Source organism: Triturus cristatus, chromosome 5_1 (genome assembly GCF_964204655.1).
Source record: "Triturus cristatus chromosome 5_1, aTriCri1.1, whole genome shotgun sequence".
In the NCBI taxonomy this organism is placed as follows: domain Eukaryota; kingdom Metazoa; phylum Chordata; class Amphibia; order Caudata; family Salamandridae; genus Triturus; species Triturus cristatus.
This window is the reverse complement of record NC_140587.1, coordinates 494,752,302-494,765,182: the sequence shown is the minus strand read 5'-3', so window position 1 is coordinate 494,765,182 and position 12,881 is coordinate 494,752,302. Positions and strand designations below refer to the sequence as shown.

General features: G+C 47.0%; 1 protein-coding gene across 7 annotated transcripts in view; it reads left to right on the top strand.

The window, feature by feature from the left end:
* The window catches only part of RALYL (RALY RNA binding protein like), a 1,712,955-nt gene that overhangs the window by 1,601,555 nt on the left and 98,519 nt on the right, over nt 1-12,881 (top strand). For all 7 annotated transcript variants that reach the window (XM_085605346.1, XM_085605349.1, XM_085605348.1 and 4 more), the window contains one exon: nt 10,733-10,896. In XM_085605346.1, coding sequence (XP_085461472.1) covers nt 10,733-10,896 — 164 coding nt within the window. The remainder of the gene's footprint in view (nt 1-10,732; nt 10,897-12,881) is intronic.

The following is a 12,881-nucleotide window of genomic DNA, read 5'->3' as shown; positions in this document are numbered from 1 at the left end:
CCTTCCACCTGTAATGTCCAGTTACCTGAAACGTGACTTCAACACGCCAAATGTGCGTTCCACGATGCCCCTGGTGCGTTTGTGGGCCGCATTGTACTGCCTCTGGGCCTGTGTGTTCGGGGCTCCGAGGGGTGTCATCATCCAAGGGCAGAGTGCATATCCTTGGTCACCTGTGACAGTGCAGAGAGACATGCGTCAATAGTTGGTTATGCATGACGTGTTGGCAGGCTCACTGGTTCATTGGTGTGTGATATGTGTGACTTAGTGATTCCTGTTTGAAATGTACTGCTTGTAGCAAATGAGCGGCATCAATGTGTATCACGTAGCCTCACTGCTGCTCCTCCCTCCCCCCAAGCCTATTTACTATTGTGCGCAGCGCGGTTGCAATACTTGCAATCTTACGGCACACCATTGTCATGCCTGTCTGCACGTCTACAAGCCTGAGAACGACACTGTGATGTTGTGCGTTAAAGGTGGGCGGCCACGTGTGTGTAGGCCTATGGTAAGGATGGGGCGGACACAGATGCAGAGTTCATGGCTGTCTGAACTCGCGAGGCGGTTGAGGGTAGACCTTTGGTTCATGCTGCTGTAACAGCGACACACACAACATTTGGCATGTATGATCCCAAACCCCTAGCGGGCTTGCGCTCTCATTTGCCCCTTCGGCCGAGCCCGCACTCCGGCGGCATGCTACATTGCAACATTGTCCATTGCAGGACGGGTGGCGCTGACACAATAACTGAAACACATACATTAGTTACTGCCTTGGCAAGGCCAAAACCTAACCACGCCCGAGTTGATGAACCACACCCCTACGCTGGACTGTCGTACACCAGTCCAGTCCACTTACGCTCACAAGGGGGTACAACACAGCTACATGTTCCAGGTCTACCCCACTGCCTGAGGTGACATGGTTGCGTCCGCTGTACACAGCACAATGTTATGTGGTAGGGCTCGGGGCCCTCATGCATACATAATGACCACACAGACACTCAGTTGGTTTGTGGAACTGGCCACGGGCACGTGCGCCCGGCCCCTTTTATTGCCAGAGTCACATGTTCAGTGACGCCTGTGCTGGATGGGTGTGGGGTGAGTGTAAGCCAGCCCTCAGGGAGTGGTTGGTGCTGGCAACAAGTACAACAGTGATCAGACAATCAGAAGTTCATACAGCAAGGGTCCATGACTTGAGCTGCACAGAGTTAGTGGCCCCTGGATGCACTGCGGCAGGCATAGGCACACCGCCATGGGACGGTGACTTGCGGGGCACTGAGGCAGGGCCACAAGAGCTGAGCATCCTCGTTGATGTCCAAGGTGAATGTCACGGAGTGTTTCAAGAAACAGTGGAAGGTGTTCTTCCAGGGCATGATGCAGATGGCAGAACCAAGCAGAAACAGGCAATATGGAGGAGATTAATGGTACAGACTCATTCTGCCACCAAGTCAGTATCAGCTACATGATGATGAAGACAACCCCCAGGCCATATACTCAGGCGCCACCAAAGTTCGACCAGAGAGTGTCCATGAATTTCGGGGCACAGAGTTAGTGGCACCAGAGCTGAAAGGGGATGCATTCTGCAATGAGGCCTGTACAATGACATCAACTCTGCCAAAAATAAATCAAGACTCAGTTCCAAATGTGTGACCTGCTGGATCAGTGTGTAGGCCGAAGGCAGAGATCAGCAGGGGCCCACAGACACGTATCGTTGGGATGCTATGCACAGAGTTGCTGGCACCAGATCGAAGGGAGTACAGTAAAATAAATGCTGCCATGAACATATGACCTCGGACATCATGTAATCAAGACTCAGTTCCAAATGTGTGACCTACTGGACCGCAGTGTAGGCCGGAGGCAGCTGTCAGCAAGGGCCAATCGCTGTTCAGCCAGCTCCTCCTGGAACTCTCACACACGACGTTGGAATGGTATGTGGCGATGATTTGTGGTTGACGGAGGTAGAAGCACCAGAGCTGAGCGTGTGTGCAGCCTGCGACGATGCCGTGTCCTGCCTGGTCTGGACTGGATTGGATTAGTGTAAGGCCTGTTGGACTGCAGTGTAGGCCGAAGGTAGTAGTCAGCAAGAGCCCACAGACGTGTGTCGTTGGAATGCGATGAACAGAGTTAGTGGCACCAGAGCAATTGATGGTAGTGTTCGATCACCTCCGTAGCGAGGATCCTTTTTCCCTCTGGACTGAACCGCGTCTTCCTCTTACTTCCTTGCGTACAATGATATGAACTCTGCCATCAATAAATCAAGACTCCGTTCCAAATGTGTGACCTATTTGATCGTAGTGTAGGCCGGTGGAGTACGTCAATGAGAAAGGAGTGCTGGGGGCCTGTGTTGCGGAGGCTGCGATGGTCTGAGGAGGCTGCCAAGGTCGCAGGCCTCAGGCTTGGTGCTTGCACAGGCACGTGGTGGGCCCTCTTTGACACACGCCGTTGTCGGCAGGTGAGCGGTGTGGCCTGGTTGCGCAGGGGCGGCCAAGACAGGTCTGTGGACCTGCGGCCTGGAGTGCAGCAGGCGAACATGATCACAGGCACCGCCGCTCACGACGTCAGCCTCATGGCGGGGTGAGAGGTGCCACCCTAGCAGACACATTGACGATTCCGGAAGAGGACCACGCCCAGAGCAATGGGCTTTTTATACACACCCCTACTTTGGCCTAGTGTAAGCCAGGCCAGCCCACTCTGCTCACACATACAGGGGGGGACGTAACAAGCTATATTTCCATGTCTTTCCCAATGCCTGGGGTAACATGGTTGCGTCCACTGTTCACTACACTCCAAACACCAGCCGTATATGTCGACATGGACATGTCTGTGGTCTGCATACTGCAGTCTGTCTAGCACATCCACGCCACACTTGGCATTGTGTACATTCTCATTCATGGGTCACTTGCCTCCTTCGCACATGCCTGGTTCCCACCTCTCCCTACAATATGCTATTGTGTGGCTGAGGTGCCATGCTGTTGATGGCTTATGTACATGGCTAGCCCAGGTTGGCACAGTAAGTTATGCTGTCGTGTCTGGTAGGTGGGCATGTTGTTTGGCATGTTGTATGTGAGTTTGTAACGTGTGCATTCCCAGAGTTGTATGATTGTGGAGTTGAGGTGTGTGGTGTGTTCATTTAGTACTTACCAACAAGCAATGCATTTGCGTAGGTGCCAGCCTCAAAACGCTGGTTGATGATAGACTGTCGGAAGATGAAAGAATCATTCACACTGTCTGGGTAGTTGGCGACGACATTGGTGAAGAGTCCCCGGTGGTCCACTATTGCATGCACATTGATGGAATGCATGTGCTTTCTGTTGCGGTAATTGTGTGCAGTGTCGGCAGGGGGGCACAAGTAGGACATATGTACAGTCGATTGCCCCCAACACGTGTGGGAAGCCAGCTATGGCATAGAAGCCTTGCTTGGTCTCCAGCTGTTCCTGTGCAGTGTGTGGGAAGTAAAGGTGCTGGGGTACCAAGCTGATGATGGCATCCAAGACAGGTGTGAGGAACTTTGATAGGGTTGGCTGTGAGACTCCTTCGACTCTAGCAGTTGTTGATTGGAAGGTACCAGAGGCCAGCAGGTGCAGCACAGCCAGCAGCTGTGTCTGTGGAGGGATGTTGGTTGTCCGCTGTGTTTGTACCGTCATCCTGTGTGCAACGATGGTCAGGATGCGGAGGATGGTTGTCCTTTTGAGCCTGTAGTGGGCAATGACATCCTCTGGTGTTAAGTCTGTGAGGCTGGTATGTTTTCTGAAGGTCCGCTGTCTTTGTCTGTGCTGCCTCTGTGGTAGTCTGGTGGGGGGCGTGTTGGGGGGGAGGCGGGCCTGGGGGGGTGGCGGTGGGTGTTGCAGCTCTCTTGGGTGTCCGAGCTGCATGATCAGTAGCTCCATGACATACTGCAGGTAGTCATCTGACTTAACACCAGGTAGGAGCAGGTGTTAAATCCCTGCTGCTAACGCACCTTATCGCATGTTTTGTGAACTTATCGCCGATCTGACTGGTCGTTGAGAATGTTGCGAAATGATGTTGTGTATTTTTTCACGGGAATGCCTACTCTGCATCTCATTAGCGTTAGTCATCCATGGCGATGTTTTTTGCGGCTGCTATCGCAGAAAAACTGGTTATATCGGCTGTTAGCACCTGCTTGTGAATAGGGCGATACATTTATCACCACTTTGGCTGCGATAAAGTGCCGATAACTCTGTGATAAGTCCTTGAGAACATGCCCCTATGTGTCTTAAATTTACCAGAGGTTAATTTAAAGTGGTAAATATGAATCTAGTACTTAACCTCTGTTCTTACTCCCAAAAAAGTTTGGCAGAGTGGTTACTCTGTCAGAAACATAACAGATATCCCATCTGCTTCATTATAAGTGCATTATCTACCTATAATACGGTGGACAGGATATCTGTCACGTTTTTGAGGGAGTATCTCGACCACCAGACTTAATCAGGCCCTACATTCGTTCAGTGTGCATAAATGTCAGCAGCTCTTGATTTTATCACCCAGAAGGCTTTTCTTGCACACCTAGGTTGAACTCGGAAATGGAAAAGTATTTGTGAGTTTCCCACCATATGTTTAAAACTCAAAGTGTTCCTGATTTATTGTCAGATAAACTGATCCAACCTTGTTGTCAGCTGTTATACCATCAAACAAGGAGGATCAATTACAGTCTAGGTGGCAGAATTTCTGATCCAAAGCTGTTGCAGGACTATGCTCCTCCACCCTGTCAGTGGAGACAGTGGACATTTCATCACCATTGCAGTTCTCTGCAAGAGGTTTTTCCATCAAAGTGGCTGGCTCAGGAGGAGTTTCATTCTCGAAGAATTCCGTTTATGCACTTTGGGCATGCAAGAATATTCGAGTGTGATTTTGAAAATATTAGAGACACAATACTTATTTTTCTCTAAGGCAATCACTCTTTTTATATCCTTCGCAGTTAGTGAGGTAGCTACATCTTTGGGAAATGTGCTCCATATAGGCCGATAATTGCTACTGTGTGTGAGGTATGAGAGGTGAGATGGCATAAGTTGGCCAGAGGCTACCTTGCAGCTGTCAATAAAACCAAAGAGGCTTATTTATGAAAGGCTTGCGCCACCGGAACATCACTTTTTCTGGCGCTCTGATGGGGCATACCTCTCAACTATATCTATGAGGACACGCTTTGCACAGCCTCATTTATATGGAGTGAGACAAAGCAGCCCAAGTAGCTGAGTTGCCATACTCTGCGCCAGGGAGGCGTTCCATGAGTGTTGCGATGGGTTTTCCCACGCAACACCCATGGATTTTGACACTGCCCCAGATTTACTTAATCACGTTAACCTGGAGCAGCACCAAAACCTTACGCCTCCCCAGAGCAGGCATAACGGGGAGAAATATTTTTATTTCTCCTTGTTTATTTATCTTTCCATATGTGCTGCTGCAGCACACATAAAAGAGGAAAACATCTCTCAGGATTGTTTTTGTGCAGGAAGCTGCCTCTTCCTGCACAAAAACAGTCCTGCCCGTAACGCAGACGCAAGGGTTCCTGCATTGGCACTAGACAGCAAATTGTGCGCAGGCGCAGCGGGAAAGAACAGGAATGCTCAATTTTTCATAAATACGGTGCATCCCTGCCCTTTCACATTGGCGCAGGGCAGCGCAGCAAGAAGACTTGTGGAACTGCCCTACGCCAAGTCCCCATAAATGAGGCCCGGAGAGTAGAAAGCAGCATTGCGCCTTTAGAAATGGGCACTCCTGCTTTCAGGTTAACACCATATCGTTCCCATCAGGGCCTGACCAGACACTACAATCGGTCGGGGCTAAAACGTTCAATCTGGCCCCACACTGCAGGTGGTAGCGACTAATGCGGTGTTATTGGGGCATGATTGGGTCACGCAAGCCAGCCCCCAAGCCTGCAGCATACTGGGGAAATGCAAGAGTGGCAGAATGGCCAGTCCGGCCCTATGCCCATCTTCAGCATGCCCATGTGACTCATGCCAGGTTCTAGGAGTCTCCTTCACAGTTGTACTGATGTCTAACATTTCACATTTAATTTATCACGCTGGATCACTGAGATCTCACAGCCATGCGTTTTACATATTCAGTTTCTAAATGGGAAGTCAGTTTGACAGGATGTTTGATTGACTATGAGCTGCGTCAAGAACCGTATCACAAGCGTGTAATTAGCAACTGTATTATAAACAAGAACGAAGGCCCCAGGAGTTTTCCAAAATAATGAATATATCGCTTTCCTCTTAGTGAACTGCAACATTTATTCATCTGTGAAAAGTTATTTTGCATAAATTACAAAATGTGCCGGTGGCGCAGCAAACTTGTTAACAAGTAACTCCTCTTCAGTGTGGAGGTTTCATATATTGAAATATAATGTGCCAAGTATGCTGAAACTATATGTACTGACAGCTGCCTGCAATTACTGCTGCCAAGTCTGAGAGTTACGCTTTAACCCACGGCACTCTGGTGGTGTACATGCTAACACTGGCAGCACGCCTGTGTTAGAGAATAACACAACTGCCTTGCATGTTAGTTATCATTTCACGAATATGGTAATGTGTTAAATGCGGAGTTCATTATTGCTTATGTTAAAAGCAGTGGCAAAGATAACTAGACTCAACTAAGGTCGTTCGTTATGTTTAACTCGTGTTCCTTACATTATGGCCATAGTTTATTTTATTGTGAATTTCATGGGTCTGAAGTACTGACTGAGTCTCTCACCCAGCATCCTTCTGCCCACTGGAAACAGCTTTTCTGCTAGGGTCATTGCCAAGAAACGTGCTCTGGCACAGAAAGCCACCCAATGTCTAAAGTGAGAGTCCCCCTGTCCATTAATGGGGACACTGTTCAAGGACTCCTCAAGGACTCTGTAGAAACCATATGCAGTCTAGGCCAAGCACAAAGAATGAAGTGTAGGGTTGATTCGGGGTGTGGGGCATCAGAGATGTGAATGCCCAGCCCAGGTTGTCAGGTAATATTGTTTAAAAACAGAATACAATAAAATGATAATGCAGCCCAGTACAGTAACACAACCAGAACCCCTGGCAATAACACTACATTCTGTTTGCGACCACTAAATAATTACAAATATTTGAACGCTAAAGCACAATGACAATGCATTTACTGTATCTGTGATCTGGTGCCTGTTTAAGCAGTGTTTACAAACATCTACTGTTCTTTACCACTAACCGATTGAAAGAGCCAGTTTTCCCACCAAACGCGAGTTACGGTTTATCAGGGTCTCAATCCTCTACTCTTCGTGATCCTCCTGATATCAAACACCAGAAACAAGCATACCAAATACAGCGTAACAAGAACTGCAAACGACATGCGCAGTACTGCAGCTAAGAAGAAAACCCCATCTCACAGTTTAGGGTTAGTTGCTGTTGGTCCCATAAAACGGGATCTTGTGACGTGGATCCTAGAGGCTCTGGTTGCCGGCTCCTCACTCGTGGAGTTTTAGTCACTCATACCTGTATCCAAGATGCCTGAGAAGTTGGAAGGATACACTAGCTAAAATGACCAAATCCTGTTACCTGGGCGGCAGCCAGTCGGTGCCATTTATTCCCTGACGTCCAACAATCCAACCGGGCTGGGGCAGAATTTCTCTCCTCAGTAGGGTTTCTGTGAAGAACATCCCCTGCCTTCTTCCCAGAATGCATTCTGGTGGCTAACCCCAATTTAGTTCGGACTGGTGGAAATCAAAGAGTAATACCCCTCAGACAGGTCCTGGAATGAAAGAATAAGAGAGTGAGAAAAAGTGAGGTAAGGGCGGTCTTTGATCGCTTCTGTAGACCGTATCCATCCTCCAGCTTGCAAATGGTATACCCTCTTATACATACAGATGCTCACGATCCGCTATGGCTAGCACTAAGGCCAAGTGCACCACTGCTGTCAGTGAAGCATCGCCAGTGCCCACACTTTACAATGTTTGCCACCTTTATTGAAAACCTTATACAAATAACGTTTACAAACAATTCAAGTACACACATAAATAATGCAAAGGTCTTCACTCTGCTTGAACCTGTTTGGCTTTAATTTCTATTTTGTAGGGTAGTGGGCATCACACCTGAATGTAGCTATTTTACCCCGATTAAAACTATAGACATGCAACCGGCCAGGGCTTCCACAGCGAGGGTTACCCTCACGAGATTACAGGGCGGGGAGACCAATAAGGATCCCATGATATCGGGGTACCAATGGTGCCCCTAACGTGCACTAACTATCCCATTTGATGGATTCCTCAGGGACACAAGAAACAGAAGTTTGTCTTGACAAAAAGAAAAAAAGGCAAAGGTGCCACCTCTGTTTGGATGATTCTCGACTTTCATCCATACATTTATGTTGTCTGTGTTCAGTTTTATAGCCTGGATTAGTGTTTTGCCAGTGAAATGTCTGAATATCAATCACGGACGGCTCCTCCGTTGGAGCAGAGGAGCGGCGCCGCACCACTTAAAATTCCCCCCAAAGCCCCGGAGATAAAAATAAAAAATGTCACCCCCATCCCGAGCCTAGCAGCAGGGAAGGTGGTGGACTGGCTAAGGCATTGTTAAAAGTGAACACAAGGAGCTGATGGACGGAGAGCTGAAACTATTCAGACACTCACCCTCAGTCACAGATCAGAGTTGAATCCATCATCACTCTTTAGCTCACTTTGCCTCCCAGTTCAGACCCAGCCATGTGCAAATCATTCTTGACCCTGTTCCTCATAGGAACAGTCCAGCTCGTACTGCCAAGCCAGGTTTACCCTGGACCGTAACACCCCTCATCAGCCAGGCTAGCTTGATTCCGGTGGCAAAGTGATCAAGGGACCCACGTCTGAGCATCCCCTGCTAACTTAGGACGAACAAAGCCAGCACAAGAAGATGATAGAAGATGATAGACCCCAGAACCGGTCCCAGGATGCTTGTTTCCAGTCCAGGTAAGACCTGGCTTGGCAGTTCAAGCTGGACTGTTCCCATGAGAAACAGGGTCAAGACTGATTTGCATACGCATTTCACTTTAAACCTCTCAAGTCAGCTGTCTTAAGACTGCTGGGTGAAGAGTAAGTGCAGGCCTCCAGAGCACTGTGGAGCGTCGAGTGAGGATGTTCCCACCAATCCTGGTGCTGCTCATACGGTGCATGTGAGCAGTCCCAGGATTGGGCAAGGGATCTCCAGCATTGGTTCCATTACTATACTCCAGGTGGAAGCAACTCAAGCCACGTTCATAGTTTTACGAAGGGATGACAGATTTGTTATTTTATACGGAGTTGCTGGACATAAAACACAAGCACATTCATGATAGGCGAGCACAGCTAGGAGGGCTACCATATGCTTGACCAGAGGATATTAAAACCACCCAGAACTGACAGCTGTGTATTGTTGGAATTTAACTGATGTTAGTTGAGGCATGTTATCATACAGTGTAACTAAACCTTTTTCACTTTAATTGTATTTTTCTGACTCATTGTTTAGTCAACCAATTAATTGATTGTCATCTGCATAGCAAACTAAAAGAAAATCAAGGCCCAGCTTCATCAAGCCTTTGCATTCTGCATGTGGCACCCGATGACAATGCAAATATGTAGCCATCTTGAATGTCTTTGTAAAGAAATGTAGCGCAGCTACTTCAGCAGCGTTATGTTACATTTCAAGCTGGAAGGTGCTCAATGGGTGGAGCATGGGCGTTCCCATGCATCCACACATGGAATTTGGCACATTCCCAGATTTCTAAAGCTATGAAAATGCTACGTCTTCCCCAATGAGGCATAACAAGGAGAAATATCTTTATTTGTCCTCGTTCCTTCCTCTTTCCACTTGTGCCTAATTCGGCAGCATGCATAGAAAGTGGAATATGCCTCTTTGGATTGTTTTTGTGCAGGAAGGCATCACAATAAAGCAGGCACCCTTACACCATGGTGCAAGGATACCTGCATTGGCGCTAGGCAGCACACAGTTCACCAGTGCAAGGCAAGAGCCCCCTTCCATGCAACTCAGCACAGCAGCTGCCCAGCATTGTGTGAAAGATTAGTAAATATGCACATAAATGAACAAATCAGGATGGCAAGAGAAGAAACATGTTAAAAAGCACCGACAAAGCCAATAGGCTTGGCTGTAGCCTCAATGCTATTGGTATTGCCAGTGCTTGCTTCCTTTGCTGTAGTATATTATAACTGTTAGCTGATCGTAACACGTCAGCCATCTTGAAACTGCAAACAATGAGAAAGTATAATAAAAACGCATTCCAAAATGTCCACTGGTATGGGCACATGAATAGGGAAAGATGGGAAGCCACCCAGAAGAGATTTATTTAAACTTTAGGCCTAAAAAGAGTGGCACTAAGAAATGACACCTGAATGACTCCACATGCTCGGGTACACATTTTACTTTGTGGCAGATGAATATTATTAGAGCACTTTGCGCACATTCATTGTATTTCGAATATATTAATTTCTGTGATACTGCGTTACAGACAAATAATAATGAATCCAGCTAATTGAGTTCTCACCTTCCCCTGAGGCCTAGCACAGAATGCTATGCAATTATACCTTAACATGGCAGAGCTTGTAGTCATTATGGTATATACAAGAACAACTGTGACTCGTCCTCCCACAAAGGCGTAATGAACATTTGCACTAATTATTCAAGCAAGTTGGCACTTACAGTACTGTGTGTAGTCTCCTAATACAGACAGCCATCTGTGACAAAATGATCTAGAGTTTCCTTTTGACTGACAAGTCCTAAAAAAACAAATGTCCCTTTTTTCCTAGTTTGTTTGAATATCATGGTCGAGTCCCGCCTCCACTCCGTGCAGTCATCCCACTGAAGCGCCCTCGCATCTCGGTACCTCTGACTCGAAGGGCAAAAGCCCTGTTCGCTCTGAAAGGAGGTTCGCGATCTACGTCAAGCGGGACCTCTTCGTCAGGATCAAAATGTGAGTGTCGGTCTCCAACGTGGCTACAGTATGGAGACATACTTATAAAATGGAATCTTTTGTGTTTATATCATTTAATTGTGTGCTTTTTCTAGAATGTATACACTGTATTGCCCACAGGGTTGTTTTCACTGTGCATTAGACAGTGTTATATCGATATAATTCTATTGGATTTAACACTGATTTTGATAATTTACATACGAACATAAACATACATGTATACATCATGCAGAGTATAAGTTGTACTAAGGCTATATGTAGTTTATGTTGTGTTTGCCCATTTATGTACATTCCCTCATCACTTAAGTGTGGAGTGCGCATGTCGTAATATACTCCGGATCAATTTAAATGTGTAGAACCCCCTTCTGCTTCACCTCGCGAAGTTTGAAGGTGTTCTGGTTTCCTACCAATATCCAAAATAGATTTACTCACGTCTTTCACAGAATTCAGGGCTAGATTTATCAAAGTGTTGCATTGCCCGTGCGCCACGAAAGGTAACGCAACACAAAAGTCAGATTTATTAAGCCAAGCATCCCACCTTGCATGGCCTGCATGGTGTACAAAATCTGGAGTAACGCATGGCAGCACAAGTCACTGCGTGCATTACTCTGCCCCAGGGAGGGGTTCCATGGATGCACTCATGGATTTTGGTGCATTTCCAGATTTACCATAAGTGACAGACCTGGGAATGTGTCATAATGCTATGCCTTCCATGGGAGGTTAACAAGGGGAAATATATTTCTTCACATTTTTTCCTCTTTCTGCATCTGCTCCATTCTGGAGCACACTTAAAAAGAGGAGAAAGCCTCCCAGGATTGTTTTTGTGCCTGAAGGTGTCCCTTCCTACACAAAAACAATTCTGCCTGCAACGCAGGCAATCTTGCACCACGGTGCAAGGGTGCCTACATTGGCGCTAGGCAACAGATATTGAGCTAGTGCAAGGAGAGGACAGGAATTTGCAATATAATGTTAAATATGGCACATTCCTGCCCTCTCCCTGTCATGCAAGTTGTCCTGCTGCTCTGTATTGTGTGACGTTTTGATAAATCTGCCCTCAATTCTCTAACCATTTTCAGGGTGGGATGGGGTCAAGATGAGGTCATTAATCCCCATAATACCATGTTTGTGGTTTTTCACAAGTTTTGAAGACAAGCCATGGGTCGGAATATCCATGCCACACGCCTTGTAGGAAATGTGCTCCATGTAATATTACACCTTTGTCGGCATAATATAACACGTGAGTAAAATGGTTTTTCAATGAAAGGTCTGTTTCTTGCATTCCTTGCAGTGGAATATTGAGACATTTGCACCTTGATATCAAATTTACATCTGCAAATGGCTCTATGAATCAGAACCTCTTTGCCTCTTTTTCACTAGTCGAAGTTTACCTTACATCTGAGAACAGCCTTGTGAATGCTGAGGCTGTTTTGAATTAAGTCATCTACTCAAAAATGTCACTGAACACTATTTAAGACTGCACAGTTTCATCTGGAGCTTAATTATGACATTATCATGGTAATCCCTAAGGAAGGGTGACCGGAGGATTGATGGTCTTCATATCAGCCTATCCCTTTGCTGAATATGGAGAGTAAGATTCTGGCCAAAATTCTGGGCACCTGACTACTAAGGGTGAGTGCAGGCTTGGTCCACCCAGACCAGACAGGCTTTATCCAAGCACGGGCGACGTGATTAAATCTGTGACTACTGCAGTTGTGGTTAGATAGAGTGAAGGCTGACAGTGAACCAAGAGTTATACTGTCTTTAGACTCAGAGAAAGCGTTTGACATCTTTGATTGGTGGTACCTGCTGGGAATGCTGAGGCAGTTTGGCTTTGGGCAGCGCTTCTGGTGGCCCTTCTGTATAAGGCGGCTACTGCGACGGTACAGGTGATTGAAGTAATTTCACAGTCATTCGCACATGGGTGTGGTACCGACATGGTTGCCCATTGTCACCTCTGTTGTTTGTGCTTTCAAACAGGATTGTTG